Genomic DNA, 19,678 nt, shown 5'->3' with positions numbered 1-19,678 from the left:
TTTGCCTTTTAATGTGATCCAACATAAACTGAGATGAGCACACAGTCTCCCAATTTGTGTTCATTAAATAATTCCTAGTAAGTGATTTTTATATTTATTTATATTTTAAATGAGGCATACACCTGCGATGGGCTGGCCCCCCATCCTGGGCTGTTCCCTGCCTCATGCCCATTGCTCCCGGGATAGGCTCCGGACCCCCCGCGACCCACTAGGATAAGCGGTTTGGAAAATGGATGGATGAGGCATACACAGCTATATTTAGGTTCTAGATTTAGGAAAATTAATCAATTGACCTTGTTCCACAACCAAACTTGTTACCTGTCAACAGATTCTAAAGTAGCCTTGCTGTGATACCACACATTCTGAAATAGCCTTGTTCTGTAGCTACATGCTACACTGATAGCCTTGATCCGTGACTACATGCTACACAAATAGCCTGAGCCGCATCCACGTTCACAGGGGTTAGTCTGCCGTTCTGTTGTAACGATGCATTTCTAAGTAACTGTTAAATTTGCCTAATATTTTGCGTGATGTGGTTTAGAGTGATGCAGTGGTGCATTGGGTGGATGGAGAGGTTTTACAGAGAAGCCTGTGAATGGAACTGTGGATAAGGTTTCAGTATCTTGGCTATAATACGCCATTGTAGTCTAAGTGATGTAATGGTGTTATTCAGAGGCAGGGGCAAAGGGAGCTTCAGCTTTACTCGGGGGAGCCTTCAAGTCTCTCTTTTGGGTGTCCAGACCCACTGCTGCCAAACTACTAACTGGCATGCAAGCTGTGATTGACAGGGCTGGAGAGAACAATAATGTACTTTTAGTTTCTTCCATTCGTCTCTAGTTTTATTTGTATTGTTTTCTGGATCTGAGATATTCTGAACTGTTTGTGTTGTTGTTTTGACTGCCTATATGAATTTGATGCTCACTTTCAGATTTCCTGCCGTGGTCCTTGCTTCCGGCCTGGTGAGGGACCTCCGTTTGGCTCGGTGCTGGACATGCAGGAACTGTGACTCTGTGTTGTCTTCCATGGGGAGGTTGCAGAACCTGCCATGCTCCAGATGATCTTCCAGAGAGATCCTGCAGGGAGAATGTACTGAGGCGAAGGACGTCATCATCATCATGTGGATCTGTCAGTATCAGAAGGACAGGGAGACACTGGTCACTAATTCTCTACATCAACAAGCCCTTGAGTTCAATGGCATGTTCCTTTATTCTGATCGAGAGGGACCCTGTCATCATCATTTAACTTTTTTGGTTTATTATTATTTATGAGCTTACTGGGTTTTCTTTATTTTTTATTGATGCGTGCTGATTATTTTTGCTGCTGTAACACCCGAATTTCTCCTCTGGGGGATCAATAAACTACATAAGATTTGGAATATCTTATATCTTTTAAAGCATTAACGAATGCGAATACAAGAGATCAACCGAGAAACTCCGAGTTCACCAGCGGAAACTCGGCCTCCATCCACGCCAGTGGTCCCTACAGTAAAACGCCGAATGCGTTTACTGTGCTCAATGGCCAGTGCGCTCGCGGGCCACGCCCCCAAAACGAGTCCTTCGTGCTGCCGCCCCCATGCAGGCTCCCGTCAAATTGGTTGCGGTGGCGGCCCTGACCGTAGTTAGATTAACCTGATATAGAAGTGTTTAGAGGTGTCAAAATGAAATTGTAGACATGTAGGCATTTTAACAAATAGTAGAAATCAATAGCTACAGGCGCCTATATAGTGCAATAGGGTGTACATTACATGCAAGGGCGTACGATACGGGGGGTCGCATGTACCCCTACCCCCAAACATTAAATTTGGCTTCATTTGCTCCTCTCCTATAAACAGACTTTTGCCTTTATATTATTAAGGTGTGTACCCCCCACCCCCAACAACAAACTGTCTCCTACGCCATGGATTAGGTCTACATCAACTTTTCGGTGACATTCCAGCATTTCCGTCTTTCATAACATGACGCTTACATTAATCGTTACACAGCTAATGGGCCTTAAATATGACTTAAATTTTCAGCGTCTCCCATAAAGCCCAGTTATATCTCAGGACGCCGCTTTTCAATTCATTTGTCTTTATGAATCTCTAGCTTGTTTTTGGTCCTTTCCCCAATGAGGAGAATAACTATAGTTGCCCTCCTTTCCTGCCGCGAATCGCCACCTGTTGCCCGCAGACTGTAAACCGAAAACGGATGACCAGTTTCAGTCTGCCTTCGGCTTCCCCCGCCTCCATGTCACCTGAATGTGAATAAGGGCCGGCCCCCATTCCTATGTTCGGCGCAGGGAGCGCACCCCCGGCCAGCTCGCACTGAAGGTGAAGACTAACGCTGGTCGTTAATAGCAAGAAGCGGGACGCCGTGTTTTTTCCTAACTATAATTTAAATGACTCTTGAAAAGAAACTTAATATCTCTTTTATCGAGAAGCCATGGATCAATGGACTTTAAAGTCACATGGCATGGATTTAGAAGAAGAATTTTACTCCTTCGATTTTGATGCAGGAGAATTGTCTGTGTACCAGGACCCCGCCGAACTTTTGATCGCTCTGAAGCAGAAAGAGGAAGAAGTAATTCTGGCTGCCGAGCTGGGAAAGGCGCTCCTGCTGGAAAACCGGCAGCTAAAAGAGGAGAGTGACAAGCTTCATGAACAATACACTGACAAGCTGGAGGTAAGACGTCCGTGTGAACCTTCCGCAGTCTGCGGAGGGGGTCTCTGTCTCACTAATATATGGTTATGTGTCATTTCATTCTTTTTGCCCAAAACAAACCCTCCGTACGCTTTTAGAGTGAGAAAAAATTGCCAGTTTGTTCCCATGCATCAGTGTTTCCGACTGTCTTAGGTGTATGTGAAATTCCTTAAAACAAATGTCAGTGCATCATATAAACACTTAGGGGGTTTTGTTATGTTTTTTTGTTTTGTGGGGAAAATCCTTAAAACTTTATTTTTTGACAGGTGTATGTGAGTAGCAGGATTTTTTAAAATGCAAAACCACGACCAAACTTTGATAAAATTGCAGCATATGTATTATCTCAAAAATATGAAAGTAAACTTAAATGATTTTTACATAAATGATTGATGAGTTATTAAAACGGGCCCCTCTTCAATTACATGTGTCGGTCCTGTGAGTTTCTGTTAAGGTAGCCTACATCAGAACCGACAAGTTACGAAACATTCTGTTTAAACGGTTAAAATAAGTAACGTGGTCCAGAACATTGAAGTTATAAGGAAACGAAGTGATATTTAGTGGTATGTTTGTAGGGTTAGATACTCTGTATTGTAGGGATAGTACTCTGACGGATAATTTCAACAGGATCACACTGAAGCCTGTCCGTAAAACGGCTGCGGATCTGTGAGACTTCATACATATGGAAACACACCGACTCTCGCTTTTCATTTTTTCCGCTAGTTATGTTGATTATGAAATCATTTCAGAAAGTGTTCTGTGCGGCTAGCAGTTGGAAAATAACACACACTCTGTTACCTGTCAGCAGCTCAGAAAGTTCGTGTGTACCTTTGCACGGGGCGCCTCGCCTGTTTTCGGGTTCGTTTTCGGAAGCTGCGCGATTTGCAGAGCGCTTAGATGTTTTCCACCAGACCCCGCTGCTTCGCGGTTGCTTTCACTCCAGTCGGAAAATCTTGGGTTAAATTTAGTGATAGCAGAAGCCAGCCTCTGTACGTGAGCCATGTTTAATCTTGAGGTTCCTTGTGTTAGAGGGTGAATTTATCGGTACAGATCTTCTATAAATTCGCATTCAAATTTGGCTGTAAGATTATTATGGGCGCAAAATGACGTTTCTGATCTCAGCTTTGAATCTGAGCGGTCTCCATTTTTAATGTGCTTCTTTGGAGGGGGTCGCGCGTAACAGACTGACCGGCGGGAGGCTGATGATGTCATTTTCATCAGAACTTCTGTGATTTTCATCATTACAGCTCCCAGTTGACGTAATTACTACATTTATATCCCGTTTCTTTTAATCTAATATTTAATAATTCATAATATTTAAGATAGTATTTGAATAATAACCCATCCGTCGGCTAACTGCATATTGTAGCAACATGAGGGAGGGATACACCTTGGGTGGGATGCCAGCCCATCAGAGGGCACACTCACTCTGCAGATAACAGTCACCTGGAGGGTGTGCAGACTCCACACACCAAAGCAGAACTGGGACTCATCATTAGTAATAATGAGCGTAATGATAGTAATAACTGGTGCTGATGTTGTCTAGTTCACTGTGTGGCTATAGCCATGGCTGGGGAGGCAGCAGGTCCTTCTCTGTGCCTTATGAGGGGTGTCGCGTGTTCCCCCCCACATCAGGAGCTGGAGCAGGGTAGGCATGAGCTGCAGCTGAAGCTGACCAGCTGTCAGGCGGAGCAGGGGACCCAGGTGGCAGAGCTGGAGAGCGATGTGCAGGAGCTGAATGCCCAGGTGAAGCAGCTGACCCGAGCCTTGAACCAGGCCAAGAGGGACGAGAAGAGGGCCCAGGAGGAGCTTTCGGAGCAGACCCGGTGCTTCCAAGAGCGGCTGGAAAATGTGAGCGCCTCCTGCTGGCAGCATGAGCACGCGCTCCCCTCACAGCCTCAAAATTCAGGGAGTAAAGGGAGCGGCCGGCGTGTGGATTAACCTGCCTGCTGAGCTCTGCTTCAGCTCACTGCAATGTTCAATCCAGGAAATTCACACTTAGTTGCTAATTTAAGAACTGACATCATCCACTTCCTGCACATCACATGAATATCTTTGTTATTGTACAAAAGCAATGTCTGTAGAGAAACATTCTCGTAATGTTTGTACAGAAAAACCTGCCTTACTCCTTACTCCAGTCTTTCAGCCCATAGCAGAAACGACGGGGCCGCCTGCTGATTCTGTACACAGAAACCTATCATACCATGAAGGCAAACACACATGCATTAGCGATAAAACCCTGAATGTAGAGAATGTAGAGTTGAATGTACAGACAGCCTCACTTCAGTTAAGATTCAGTTGGCTGTATGGGGAAATCCCAGTGCATTCTGGGAGTTGTATTCCATGAGCCACACTTCAGTGACTCCATTGAGTCAGGATACGCATACACCCCCCCCAATCCCTCGCCTCCAATCAGTGAAAAAGCCATGGGTGAAACAGCCTCTGGCTACAAATTAGACTTTATTGCATTTTCGTCAGAGAGGACACCACATTTTTTGCAGAAACGTCAGCGAAGGGAACAATATGGAGCCATAACATGTGATTTACAGCTTGGTATTGCGTCGTGGGTGTCGGACGGCCGGGCTTGACTGGCCCTGTAAACGGGGCCCCTCGTCTGCTCACATGGTCATGTGCGGCAGTGTCTCCGTGGTAACGGCCCTGCCGTTCGCCAACAGCTCAGAGGTTCCATAGCGAGAAGTTGGCGGCCTCCCTTACTAACCAGCTCCGCTCTCTTTAGAAGGCAGGAAGGACGTGTTTACTGGTGCAATCTTTCCATCTCCATTCGTGGAGGAAGTCACGGTTGGGTTTTAGGCCGGCTCACTGATTTCGGGAGTCTCTGTGCTTTTGACCGGAGCAGGAGAAGTGGGGTTTTTCGGGGGTTGGCCCTCAGGACAGGGCTGATTTTGGCTGCCCCCTCGTCTCACACGCAGATGTCTCTCTGCCTGCCGTGGTCAGCATTGGTACCAGCCTCTCCAGGTGCATGATTCCTGGCATGGTGAGTGTATCAGGAGAATGTGTGGGGGGGGGGGGTCAACGTGTAAACGTGATCGTTCTCAGACGAGATCTGCGGATCTCAGCCCTCCGAACGTCGAGAATGTGGGGGAGGACTCTCCCAGTTTGACACAGTGAAAATTGAAATGCATATCTTTTTTATTAACTGTGTTTCCATTCATGCTTGGCCACATGTCTCTCGATGTTCCTGTATTTGTGGTTTGTGACTCGCTGTTAGCTCTGCACCTCTTTGAGCATTAGTACGTTATGTTGCGGTTTTGCTGGCGTGAGGATATTCTCTCGTTTTCTGCCCTGTTGCTGTGCCTTTGAATGTTGCTATATAACCAGCAAAGTTAAATCATTATCCCATCTTTTTCTGTGAACTGGCTGTATAAACACCGTGAAGAGCAGTTCAAAAGGCTGACGTCAGCTTTTGGAGCTGCCGTGGCTGCAGGAAATGAATGTTTCCCCACCTTGCGAGCGTCACGGACTTCAAACATGATAAAAACTCCAGGAGTTTGTTTGTGAAGTCGCTGGTGATGGCAGCGCTGAAGCAGAGAGGAAGGATGCCTCAGCACCACATGCGGCGTGGTTCTGGACCTCTGACCAGTCAGTTGTTGGGTCACGTCCCAGCATGAGTCCTGCCAAGTTGCTGTTTTCCACTCCATGATGCTGCCCTGAAACTAAAATTCTATTGTGTGCGTGGTTTTTCCATTTTTTCACCCCAAACAATTGGCACATTTTAATTTTCAGATATGCCCATATCATGAACCTCAGAGGTGTGCAGATAAGCTTTCTATAAAATCCCCATTTTTCTAGATTGTGTTTTGGCAAGTGCAGGTTCTCCTGGAATGAATTTATTTTGAAAACACTCCCTGAAACTTCTTATCATTTTTTTTTCTTTCTTGGAAACGTGCTTCTTTGGCCGAAATGGAAACTTGCTGGAAAGTCCTCACAGGAAGTCAGTGATTTTCATCCCAGGAAGCACAAATGTTTGGTCTCAGTAGGCAGGCAACCGGACATTTTCCCCCGTAATTATGTACTCGGCAAGTAGAGCCTTCAGTGCACTTTGAAGAAGCCCATTCACTGGTTTTCTGCCAAATCCATTGATGGGGCTTGCAGTGGACTACCGATAATTAAACTTTAACACCCTGAGCTTGTTTGTTTTCTCTTGTTTGGAATTAAGCAGTTTGTGTTTAAGGTAAAAGTATGTGGACATCAGCTTGTACAACATCTCATTCCAAAATGATTCATACTAATTGGTGAACCCTTTGTTGTCGAAGTAGCTTGTACTCTTCTGGGAAGGTTTTCCATTAGATATTGGACCATCACCAGTGGGATCCGCAGCCATTCACACTGGGCATTGATGCTGGGTGATCAGGTCCCTTTCTGTGAGCTTGTGGTTACTTGTTGTGTCCTTCCTTGTAGCCTGATTTTTCCGCTAAAGGCACTGGGCAAGCTTTACTCACACAGGAGTTATAGACTGCGCATCCCGATTTATGACCTAACTTAAGAACTATCTTGCAAGTTACGCAACTGGATAACCTGATATCACAGAGCGAAGGACATTTGTCTCAGATGAAACAAGAACACTGGGCTATGAACTGTACGTCCAGATTTATGACCACGACTAGGAATTACGACATCGTCTGTAACCAGGCAACCAGCAGATGAACATAACGAACATTCACCGGCTCCCCAAGACCTTGGTATTATCAGAGATAAGAGGTCCCAGGCTCGTTATATGGCTTGCAGATTAAAAAGCCCTGGAATGAGCAATGTCTGATACTGTAAGCTAATGAGTACAGCCTGTACATCAGTGGTTCTCAAACATATTTGCACCGCAACCCAATTTTTACCATGCCAGCTCAGTCAAGACCCTATATCAAGTAAGCACACAGCGCACTCTGCAACCAACCCTATCTCACAAGTCTGATTGGATGTGCCAGTGAACATCTTTGTTACACCGATGGTTTGGCTTCTTGGATTGCTTGAGCATTCACTGGTTTTGCGCTAAACATTTGCAGACCCAAGGCTCATTTAAATAGGTTAATTCTAGGACTGGGACTGGGAAATCTGATCGTGGATCAGCATAGGAGCTTGCTGGTTTTAAAATACTTACATTTCCAACTCTACCTGATGACCCTTTCAGAACCCAAATTTGGGTGAGGGCGGAGGTCGGCTGACAGGCCGGGAAAACGGCACTGCCTAGCCAGGCCTGAGGAGGGAGCTCTCGGGGCACTGCCTAGCCAGGCCTGAGGAGGGAGCTCTCGGGGCACTGCCTTGCCAGGCCTGAGGAGGGAGCTCTCGGGGCACTGCCTAGAGAGAATAAGTGACATGGCCAGTGGTGGAGGGAGTGTAGAGCGAATGAGTGGAGGATGGAATAGAGGTACAGGAGAACCAGAAGGTGTAGAAAGCAAGGTGCAGGGACGGAGGTGCCGATGTGATGAGGGAGGCGTGGTTGTCAGTAAGGCTGTTATGGTTCCTGAGGTGCTGCTTGTGACCACTCTGCCTGTGTCTGTCTGCAGGCCACAGCAGGAGAGCAGATGCTGCTGGCGAAGCTGCAGGCCGTGAAGCAGAAACTCTGGGAGAAGGAAAACGTTCAGCTTCAAGATGAGCAACTTCAGAGAACCATGAGGGAGCAGGTGGGCGGGGCCGCCTCCTGCCATGGCACCCTGGGCGGGGTTGTGAGTGTATGGTATGCTGACAGCTCCTACACCCGCCCGTTTGCAGGTGCCACAGAAGGAGCAGGCTCAGGAGCGCCATCTGGAGGCTATTTACCGGGAAAATGAGGAGCTGCGGGAGAGCCTGGCCACCCTGAATGCCCACCTGGTCCTGCAGGAGCAGCGTGCCGAGCAGCAGAGACAGCAGGTACCCCGTACGCACACATACACACACACACGTAGAATCTCACACAGACACACACAAAGACATGCAGAGACACGCACAGACATGCAGAGAGAGAGAGAGACACACACACACACACACAGAATGTCGGCAGGGAGGCTAACCGAGAGGAGTTCACCGGGATTTCCGAGCGCAGCATGCATCCCTGCTGGGGAGTTTTGGGCTGAATTCCTCTGGCTCCCTTCCTGACCCCCTCCACCCCCCCCTGTAGCTGGACAGGCAGGATTCCACACAGCACCTTGTGCAGGTTCCCCGTCAGACGAGAATGTGGGGGGGCAGCATTTTTCTCCGTACAGGAGCAGCATCCTGACTCCTTAATGATTTTCTTGTGTACTTTGAGTGTCATTGAACGTAGGTGTCGATTTGAGGCTGATGTGAGGTTATGTTTGGATCTGTTCGTCTGCTGATGAGTGTGGGGAGAAAATCGCACCCTCAACATAGGAAACTCCTCAACGGCGTTTAATTTATTATGTTCAAATATTTTCACTGTATTTGTTGGGTTAGGTTATGAATCTTATGAAAATGTCTGGAGGATGGTTGGATGCGAGGATGCTGGCACCCACAAAATTGTCTTGGTATACAGACATTTTGGACAATTCTATGCTTCTAACTTTGTGGGAAGAGTTTGGGGAAGGACCTTTTCTGTTCCAGCATGACTGTGCCCCAGTGCACAAAGCAAGGTTCATAAAGATGTGGTTGGGTGTGGAAAACCTTGACTGGTCTGCATAGAGCCCTGACCTCAAACCCATTGAACACTGTTGGGATGAATTAGAGCGTAGATGGCGAGCCAGGCCTTCTGATGCAACATCAGTGCCTCACCTCACAAATGCTCTTCTGGTTGAATGGGCAAAAACTCCCACAGACTCACTCCAAAATCTTGTGGAAAACCTCCCCAGAAGAGTGGCAGCTGTTATCGCTGCAAAGGGGAGACCAACTGCATATTGATGCCCATGGATTTAGGATAAGATGCCATAAAAGTTCTTGTAAGGGTCAGGTGTCCCTACACTTTTGTCTATATAGTGTATGTTGAGTTTGCGATCAGGGATCCTGTAACTTCCCGACGGACGTCAGAGCGTAAGAATGTGTAGAATCCTAACACCATCTTGCCCTCCTCTCCTCCACGCACGTGGGAAGTTGGAGGAGGCTCAGCAGGAGGCAGAAGCAGCCCGTGGACAGAGCCAGCAGCTGCAGGCCCAGCTGGAGGAGCTGCAGGAGAAGATGAGCCCCCCGGGGGCCACAGAGACGTCCCTGCTGTGCGAACTGGAGACGAGCGTCGCGGCCAAAGCCTGGGCCCTGGACAAGGAGCAGGTAGGTCTGTCTGACTGGCAGGCAGACACTGTGCTGAGCCACAAGATGGAAACCCACAGCGGTGCTCAATTCAGAACCGAACACCTCACTATTACTGTGGTGATCCCTCCCCCGTCCCCCTAAAGGATCTCATATTAAACTGACTCCGACCCAACTTGGGTTAAACTTTGATAAGAGTTTGGGCAAGTCTTGAAGCCATTTTGAGGAGTTGGAATTTGCAGACACGTGAGCTGCGGTATCATCAGCGAAGGAGACTGTGAGTCATAAGCTTGGCATAAAAACAGTAAGGTGTCAGAGCGGCCGCATAGCTTTACCTGCGCCTCGCTGCTCGCTCTCCTGCGCCGTTTCACGCCGCGCTGTTCCTTGCACTGTCGGCTGTTTTTTTCCCAGAGAGATTGAGTTACCTCCAGCTGTCACTCCCCCTCCCCCCAGGCAACCTGCGGTAACAATTTATACAGCCGAAAGTTTTCACAGGAAATATCAGGTCATGCTTCTCACTCATTTCACCTGGGAAAAGAGCTCATGCCTTTAGCCGCCCCACCACCAACTAACAGATTAGTTTTATTCGAACACTGCAGTCTTGCAGAAAGAACTCTGCATAAAGAGTGTGTTTCTCCTGAACCAGTGCGACTAAACTGGACTCATTCTCAGGTGACACAGGAGCTGCTGTCCATGCTAAGAAAACTCCTCCCGCTGACTGACCAGGGGAGGAGTCCGGATGAGGACTCCCGGGGCCCGGATGACGGGCTTTTGGCCATTCTGCTGTATCTGAAACGAGTGGTCCGTGACCAGGCTTATGGCGCCAGGCTTCAGGTGAGATCGAGAATGACAGCAGACCCTTGCCGAAAGCCGGACTGACCTCCGGCACGAATGAAGCTAAAAGCTAATCGGTTGCTGGTTAAAAGCATGACCTAAGACAAAGTGGTGTCTGTCGGCGGAGGGTGATCAGGTCGCTGCCCTTTATGAAACTCTGTCACGCTCTGACCTGGGATCAAGGGGCGAGTAAAAGCACAGGTGTGTGTCCTGGAGGGATGCGGCATGACAGAACCCGAGTCCCACGTTACGCCGATACTCTACACCGCAGCCAGGTCTGTCTTCAGAAGGACAGGGGCCCTGCAAGGGGGGGGGGCTTTGTGAGGATCACTGAGAGCCTTTGTCCATGTTTTCTGACTCTCTCTCCCCAGAACATGAATCTTTCTCTTGTTGCCGAGATGAGCGATCCGAGTGAGAATCCGGGGTCGGTGGAGGACCTGCTGGCTCAGGTAACAGGGGTGACATTGGGGGGGTGGGTGGGAGGGGGTCTGCATTGAGCACTGAGACTGTGGCTGCTGATTTCTATCCATCCATATTCTGTCAGTGGTGCCCCAGAGAAACACCCTTACAGAATGACATTGCAGAATATGCTGCAGCTGTAGACTAAATACCAATGAAGTACCTCGATAATAAGGTCTCCTGAGTGTGAGAGTGCGGAGGCGCTGATGACAATTACATAGTGCAAAATCAGAGCGGGACACCTGCACTTCCATGCTGTGTAGGAGGACCTTGCGCCTCCACTCTGACTGTGTGTTTCAGATGAAAATCCAGCCCGACACCAATACAAATCAGGCACAAGCAGAACCAAAGTTTACGCTGTTTCAGAGGTCAATATGAGATATGTAATGTGGCGTAATGTTTTATGGAAAAGATAAACGGTGGGGGAATCGTACAGGCATGAGTCTGGAGACACATCTTGCGGGGGTTTGGTGGATCCTGTGGTGCATGGCTGACGGCACCATGGCCCTGCCCTTGTTCCCCCAGAACGCGGAGTTGAAGGAGGAGGTCACTGAACTGAAACTGCACATCGAGAACAACCAGCAGGTGGCGCTGGTGCAGCAGGCAATCCGCGACCGAGACGAAGCCATCGCAAAGTAAGCTGCCAGGGTGAAGATCAAACAGCGATGACTGATAAACTCAGAGACTTAACACGTGTGGTCCTGTCTTGCACCAGCAGTTATGCGGGAAAACGATTCGTTTGTGCTCTACCTAGAAATGTCCGAAATTAATTATCAGTACTGTTTTACCTTTTCAAAACGTTGTGTCAAAATATAAAGAAAAAAGCATTTTATCCCCGTTCCATGCATGTGGCTGACTGCTCGATTTGTCTCTCCTTACGCCCGTTACCCGCAGGAAGAACGCCATGGAGGAGGAGCTGTTCCGCAGCAAAAACGATCTGATGTCTTTGAACAATCAGCTGCTGGAGGCCATTCAGCGCAAGCTGGAGCTGTCTCAGGAGCTGGAGGCGTGGCAGGTGAGCGGCAGGTGCCTGAGGTAGTGCTGCCTCTCAGAGCAGCTTTAGCCTTTAAGTGTGTGTCTGTCTCCCCCTAGTGGGGGCAGCATGTAGCACAGAGGGCTGAGCCTCTGTGCCTGTGGTTGGAGGGTCACCGGTTCAAGCTGGGCCTTAGCAAAAGAGTCGCATGTTGTAACCCCCAGCTCCATGGGCATTGCTGCCAGCTTACTCTCACCTATATTTGTGTCATGGAGAGCAAGGTGGGGGAGGTGAAAAGAGAATTTCCCCATGGGGGTCAATAAAGTGTCATAATTTCATTTTACACTTACAAGCAAATTTACACTGCAAGTTTTCATTTAATACGCACTCTTTTGTATATATGACTAATATATTTTTGGCTTATGTGTTTTGCTATAAGGTGTCTTGAAAGGTATGGGAAGGTAAATCTGACTGGTGTAAAATTTGACTTGCATATGGTTTTGTGGAGTGAACTGTTCACGTCCGTCAAGAACAGCCTGTATTTATAGCTGCAATAAATACATGAGGAAACTTCCCACTCATACAGGCTCCTATAACCCTGCAATCTCATATTACCTTTGTTTTAGTTTTGCCATAAAAATGTAGGCTCCCTGTTCCGCCAACAGGTGCAGCTGTGAACATGGCCTTGCTCATTAACTGCTGACTGTTTATCCTGCTTGTCGTTTCTCATGGGACGTTTCAGGATGACATCCAGGTGATCCTGAACCAGCAGATCCTGACCCAGCAGCAGACTGAGCAGCCCCAGAGGAAGCCAGCCATAAACCCGCTGGCCTTCTTGCGGCGGCCCAGCGCCCCCACCCTGACGTTGCGACGTGCCTCCACCTTCTGGCTGGCCTCCGAGCCCGGCCCGGAGCGGGTGCACGTGCCCTGGAAGGACTGGCTGAAACGCGGGAAGACGGCCTAGCGGCGTGTGAGCAGCAGGAGCAATGGGAACAGGTCACGCCGGAACAGGGAAAGGGAGCGAGCAGGGCTGCCGCTGGCCGGATCCTGGCATCTGGCTGGAACACGGAGAAGGCGGGGGTCTGCAACTTCCCTGACATCAGGATGCAGCATGTTTAGGGAACATCAACACTACACCATACCCCGGTTTCCACACCAAACACCATGCTCTGAAATGCTCCCCTTGATCAAAGTGAAAGAGACGGACGTCGATTTTCCTTTTGAAGTAAACTTACTGCAAAATGAGAAATGTTAATTTTTTTATATATCTTTAGTTTTATTGCTTTTAGAAAGAAAATTTTGTTTTTTGTGGTTTTTTTTTTTAAAGTTATGTAAGAGTTTGTTTTATACAAGGCTAATTGAAGGACAGTGTTGCTAAAACAGGTCAGCATTCCTTGGGCCAGCTGCCACTTCTACGCAAAGGCAACGTGTTTAGCTGAAGAAACGATTTTACAATGGCCTTTCACATACAGCTGTGTGCCATTAAGGACAAAATCTAAAGATTAGCAATAAAACATTTTCCTAAACACCTGGCCAACATAAGTTCTTAAAAGATTATTGAATAACTATATGAAGTGTCTCTCTATTAATATCATGTATAATATGTTAAATATCTTGCGAAATGCTTACTATAATTCTGTCATTAAGCGCGGATCAAACTGGCCAAGTAGGCGGTCGCTTTGGGCGTCATCTTCTAACGGGGCGCGGACTTAGCGAGCCAATTTCGCTTAGTCTCGGAAATCGCGCCCCTAGGGGGCCCGCAGTGAAACTTATTCTTCTACCGACCAAATTCTCTATCAATCTGTGACTGCATACGTTGTGTACATAAATATTTCTGTTTTCTGTGTTACAGACCAGAATCGATCACAAGTAACATTTTGGCGTCGGGTGCAATATGCGAGCTTGTAAATGACATAAGTATTTAAGTGCGGGATGGTGCGCTGGCACACCTGTCTGTCAGCGGGACTGTACTGGAATTCCTGTCACCTGCCTTTTATGTACATATTTTTACACGTAATGTGTTTTCTTTGTAAGTTTTAATACACGTTTTGTGTATTTTCTAAAACTAGCCTATACTGGGTCAGGAAGTGTGTAGTACACACCAAGCAATGGGAAAGAACGGCTAAAATTGCGTTTTAATATATGCAAGGTATTCTTGTAGTACTGAGAGGATTTTTCGAAATTCAAGAGAAAAGATTAATCAGAGCCGCTCATGATGCTAAATAAAACGGTGTTTCCGTACACGGTGTTTCTGGACGTCCTTTGTCATCCTGGATTGTTTATTACTGACAATGACAGCGAGCTGCACCCAGCCGGCAGCCGCCGACTGGTCTGATCGGCCCGTCTAGATGGGTTTCGGGGGGGCACCAGCGCAAATGAAAGCTGCGCTCCTGCCAACGTGAGACCGATAATGTTCGAAAGGGATTTACAGGAAATTTGTAAAGTCAGAGAATTATTCTAAAATATAACTCTAACATGCATACAAGCAAGATTTTAATAACACTCTGAGTTATGTTACAATTATCCGCATATATTAAAATATATATTAAACAGTGCTGGCCCTGGATTATTGTGTCTCGTGGCTATACTTCCTCATATATGCCCCTTATCGGCACCAGTACAAAGAAATGCATGTTAGACAGAAACGTAATGCTTTTAAAAAATAGCCATAACTGAGTTATGGTAACGAAACTCCACGCAAAAATGTCTTTAATTGTTTAACTGAAAAGTAGATCTCAGGAAATGTAAATACAGATTTTCACTTCGAGCTGAAGTCACTGGTCATACATATACGAGTAATCAGCTGTTTCACTGGTCCATCGTGTACACCTATCTTTGTCACATGTGGCATTAAGGCTGGAATGAAATTCAATATCATATACCGAAACGACACCATAAAGAACAATTTTAGCCAACCTCCGTTTCAGGAAACTAGCTTCAGCATAACGACCTTCAGCGTAACGACCTGTTTTTCAGTCACCGATAGATGGCGACAAAATACATCTATAGGTATGATTGGACCAGCACGGCTACGCTCCGCCTGACGGATTCTCCCTTATAGGCCAGTGCTGTACAGCGAACGGCAGTTACAGGTAAAGAACGCCAGAATGTTAACTGAAACCTAATTATGGATTTTTTAAAGGTATTTTCCGAGATATCACATATTTCCCGTATTAATCATAACATTATTTATCTGTGTGTAAGGAAATGAAAAATGCACCTGATGCCATGTATTTTTCTGAAAATCTAATTGTCATTCTCTTTTCGAATAACGAAGTGTCTCACTGTTATCAACAAAAAACCTTAGCGTTTAGCCCGCTGTAGTTGTGTGTAGCCATTTGACTTCTTGTTACCTCCTTACTCATTACAATAATTAACTTTCCCTTCCATAAAGATAGTAACGAAGTGTAAGAATCACAGGACACGTTGGTTCTACAAAAATAACAACATAAAGACACCTGACAAGATGCACTCTTGATCTTTCTTAAAAATATTAATATTGATGGGATGGTTGTGTGACAGACAGTTGACAGTTTTTTTTAACATGTCAACACATTCATTGCACAGCTGAATCACAGACTGCCTCAAGTGATTCGGAATAATTATGTGAAGTGGATTATGATTTATTGCACTGTATTGATGTCTTGCTTTTCAGTTATGATTCAGAAAACATTAGAAAAAAAATTCATCAACATTTGTGACCTGTTGCCACGAAATGAGTCTTAAGTCGCACTGGTAGAACTGCACCCACAAGACTGATTTCGTGGTGATGGGTCACATTTCATCATCCATCCATTTTCTATACCCGCTTGTCCTATGCAAGGACACGGGGATCTGCAGCTACGGGCACAAACTGGGAACAACCCAGGATGGGGCACCAAACCCATCACAGTCCACTAGGCGTATGAAGCAAGCGTGTAAAAATGTCATTGTACTTTACTATGCAATAAAAGAACTTTAAACATTGGCCCTTGTTCGGTTCACTTAGCAATGACGCTGTCTCCTGACAGTCATGCTGTTTCTATGAAATGAATATCCTGTTCGGATGAGCCGGTTGTCCGACAGCAGCTTGTGGAATCTCCCTGCAGAGGATCTTAGCTCCTGACTGATCGCAGACAATGCGGCATCTTCACATTTTCCAGGGGTGGAGAAGCCTCTTGCACGTATGAAGCATAAAATTATGGGCGGGTGAAGTTTACAACCCGAATTCGTTGTTCCTTTGTGTAAACAAACGCAATCAGATCTCCTGGTGTACATGCTTAGCATCGGTACACTAATAAACCCCCAGCTCTATTATTGGCTTTTCCCGCCCAAGCTGCCATAGGTGACCCAGGAAGTAGGGCAACATGCACAGAGTTAAACAGAGTGCAAAGTCAGTGCAGATAGTGCAAACAAGGAAATGTAGCACAAAAATCGAAATTAGACAAGCTAGAAAGTACATTTTACACAAAAAAAACAATCACGAAAAACGCAGAAAATTGAGGAGTGGCAACAAAATAAACAAACAAATAAAAAGGCAGGTAAGCAGACACACGTATAAATGGTGTCACAGCAACGACAGCCAAACAGAGGCTGAAAGTGCAAAGTTCTTTTATTGCCCTGTGTACATAATATAATTAAATTCTTCCTGCAGATCATAATGTCAAATAAATATAGGAGGGTAATACAGCAGCTGACAGTAAATTATGCCACCGTAGACAAACAAAGTTAACAATTACATGTGTAAGGATAGTTAACGCTGTTTCGTTTTACATTTACACGAGTACAGATGTAGGTACGCTGTAATTCTTTAGTTTTCAGGCAGCCCGTCTTGCTCTGCTGTGAGACTCACGCACAGACAGGTGAGTGCAGGGACGGATTATGGGTTGTGTGGCCCCTGGGCAAAATGTTCGCGACGGCCCCCCCCCCCCCCCCACCACCACCGCCACCACCACAACCACCACAATTCAAGGGCCCTTGGCAGCTGAACGCCCTCCCTATAGGGTCAGGGGCCCTTGTAGGCAGAGGATCAAAGAATGTAGGCCCTCTAAAATAGACAAACGAAAATACATTGTTGATAAGCGTTGCAAATTGTTTTGGGCTAGGGGCCCCACGGGCCCCCTGCACCCCAAGGGCCCCTGGGCAGCAGCCCCACTGGCCCGGTCCGTAATCCGTCCCTGGGTGAGTGGGAAGCCTGGATTGGGCACTGAGTCATTCATTTCCCCCAATTTCCAGGGCCAGTTTTTGGGGATGGGGGCCTGGCTAAGGGGGCCCAGAAGCTGTATCATTTTGCAGCCAAAAGATTAGAGCCATTAAGCCGGACCGTTCTCAAGGCAGATTGCTCCTGTGAATAAGTACAGAGCTGCCGCATTCCCTACCACTCTTCGATGGCTCAGAGCTGTCATTTGATGCTCTGAAGGGAACGACTGGGTGTGTGCATGTGTGTGTGCGTGTGTGTGTGTGGAATACAACCACATGAAAGTTTTTATGACTGTTAAGGTGTGTCAGAATATGTAACGTCTAACCCCCAATGCATAATACATTCCATTCAAGCATCCATTCCAACCGTTAATCCGGTGCAGTCGCAGGGATCTGGCACAAGCGTGACCGCAGAACAGCATCCTCCGAAATGCTGCGCTCCTTAAAGTGTTGAGCTGAAGCTGCTTTCACTTTGGATTTCTGCTGAGTTGTGTGAAACCTCTCAGGAATACCTTCTCTATGCTGGGTTGGTGACATTTAGTACATTACCGTTATCCAGCTAATCAGTCAAGGGCAGTTGTGCTTTCAGTCTCGGTGTTAATGTTTCATCAAGGCCGCCCCCGATAACAAAGCTATTTGCAGTGTGAGGTGACAGACAGTCTGTTTCCTTCGAGCTATCAGCAAAGACCCTTCTCCCCTTATGCCTGGTGCCTAGCAACCGACCCTCCCACCCCATTCTATCCCTTCAAGAGGTATCGGTCATGTGATTCTAGTTTTACTGAGGTCGTCAGAGTTCATCTGTCTTTGTCATGTGCAAATTCAGAAAACCCCAAACAGCCATGATCTGCGTCACGCTGTAAGTGTATAGTGAACCCAGCCAACTGCCCCACAACCACTGGCCACGCCTCTGCTAAAATATTCACTCCCTTTATTTTATAATAACTTGAGAATGTTTGATTTGTTGTTGTGGGCTCCTGCTCTCTTAAAACACATATTTCAAAATAAAAGATTCTTAGAAAATAATTCCGTTTTCCCTTAGGATATTATGCAGAACTGAAAGCAAAAGTCAAGAGCTGGTTCTGTAATAATCATTGGTTATCCTATCAAGAAGGCGCGAGGATTCGGGGTTACACTGTTTGGGATCTTCGCTCCGGCGGCTGCAGCCAAACCCCGATCGGTCTGCCGGTGCTCGGTATTCATCTGGGAGCAGACAACGCCAGTGCCGTCTTCTTCTAAAGCTTAACTACTCAAACAGAAATGAGGTCCATCTTGCCATTCGAAAGAACTTTGCAAATTATTTTAAGAAACGGAAATGGAAAAACTGCAGTGTGTGATTATTAAGTGTGGTTATTGTAAGAAAATTATTAGTTTAATGTTAGTAAACAGTGCATTTTGCACTTCAGGAGTTTAGTTATGATAGAATATGACCATATTCTGATACCCCTCATCATAGTTTTACATAGGGATTTTTAAATATTATTTTAAACCTTAATTCTCATATTCATGGCGCTGTCTCATTATGTCCGTGCCGAGTAATAACGTCAAACCCCTTAGCGGAAAGCAGAGAGCCGCTCTCCCGGGGGCTTCGCGTCTATAGCAACCAGCAGGGGGCTGATGACACCCCGCCTGAAACAAACCTGGAAGGCTACACCCACTTAATCGAACATCTAGTGAAGTCGATCCTCCTTAAGATTCGGCAACACAATTACAAAGCACTTAAAACAGTGTAAAAAGCCAAATCAAAGTCTATGTGCTACACAAAAATCTTCCAAAGCTAAGGTGTTTTCCCGCAGATGCCGATGGTCTATGGTTGTTTAATTCAATCTCAAATACAAAATGATATGTCTTCGTTATTCGCCATATCATACTCATATCATATCTCAGGTTGTTTACTGAGTATTGATTTATTTATTTAAGTTCACTGTACTTTGTTTTTGGCTAGTTTTCTCGACTTTTTGAAATCCAGTAGGCAAGTTTTTAGCCGGGGGAATTATTTAAAACGAGTACAATATCCGCTCTGGGTACTTTCCACGTACTGGCATCCTTTTCATAATTTAAGCCTTTGGTTTATAATTGCAAATGACGCACTGCCAGGCTGGCTGATCTTGAAAACTTAGACAGCTGAATACTGAATTTTAATTCAGGGAGAGGAGTGTCCGAAGAGTGTAAAATCATTACTGCTATTTTTATATGATGACATATATACATTTGTTTGTTTTTGCCCTGCATTTATATTTGCACTGTATGGGGTTCGTTTTCGTATTTCCTTGTATGGCGTTTTACAGTTTAGCAGTCTACATAGTTTCAATATTTATCACGTGCACAAACAAACACTGTTTTTGTATGCAGTACATTTTATGTAAATAAAAAGGTA

General features: G+C 46.3%; 1 protein-coding gene across 1 annotated transcript; it reads left to right on the top strand.

The window, feature by feature from the left end:
- The first annotated feature begins 2,277 nt into the window (after positions 1-2,277).
- si:ch211-235m3.5 (BICD family-like cargo adapter 1) lies at positions 2,278-14,367 on the top strand. Its single transcript, XM_048981688.1, has 10 exons — positions 2,278-2,660; positions 4,311-4,526; positions 8,195-8,311; positions 8,400-8,537; positions 9,708-9,881; positions 10,533-10,694; positions 11,066-11,143; positions 11,679-11,788; positions 12,048-12,168; positions 12,869-14,367. Exons 1-10 carry the CDS (start codon positions 2,421-2,423, stop codon positions 13,088-13,090), a joined length of 1,578 nt encoding a protein of 525 aa, XP_048837645.1. The 5' UTR covers positions 2,278-2,420; the 3' UTR covers positions 13,091-14,367.
- Positions 14,368-19,678: the final 5,311 nt, after the last annotated feature.

The sequence above is a fragment of the Brienomyrus brachyistius genome, chromosome 17 (assembly GCF_023856365.1).
Source record: "Brienomyrus brachyistius isolate T26 chromosome 17, BBRACH_0.4, whole genome shotgun sequence".
NCBI classification, from domain to species: Eukaryota; Metazoa; Chordata; class Actinopteri; order Osteoglossiformes; family Mormyridae; genus Brienomyrus; species Brienomyrus brachyistius.
The sequence above is the reverse complement of the archived record's forward strand: the minus strand, read 5'-3'. Positions and strand labels throughout refer to the sequence as shown.

Bases quoted from the DNA above. Each gene is read 5' to 3' on its own strand.
- si:ch211-235m3.5 (XM_048981688.1), top strand. From the start codon at position 2,421: ATGGATCAATGGACTTTAAAGTCACATGGCATGGATTTAGAAGAAGAA. The intron at 4,527-8,194 runs GTGAGCGCCTCC...GTCTGTCTGCAG, and splicing joins TCCAAGAGCGGCTGGAAAAT to GCCACAGCAGGAGAGCAGAT. The intron at 8,312-8,399 runs GTGGGCGGGGCC...GCCCGTTTGCAG, and splicing joins AGAGAACCATGAGGGAGCAG to GTGCCACAGAAGGAGCAGGC.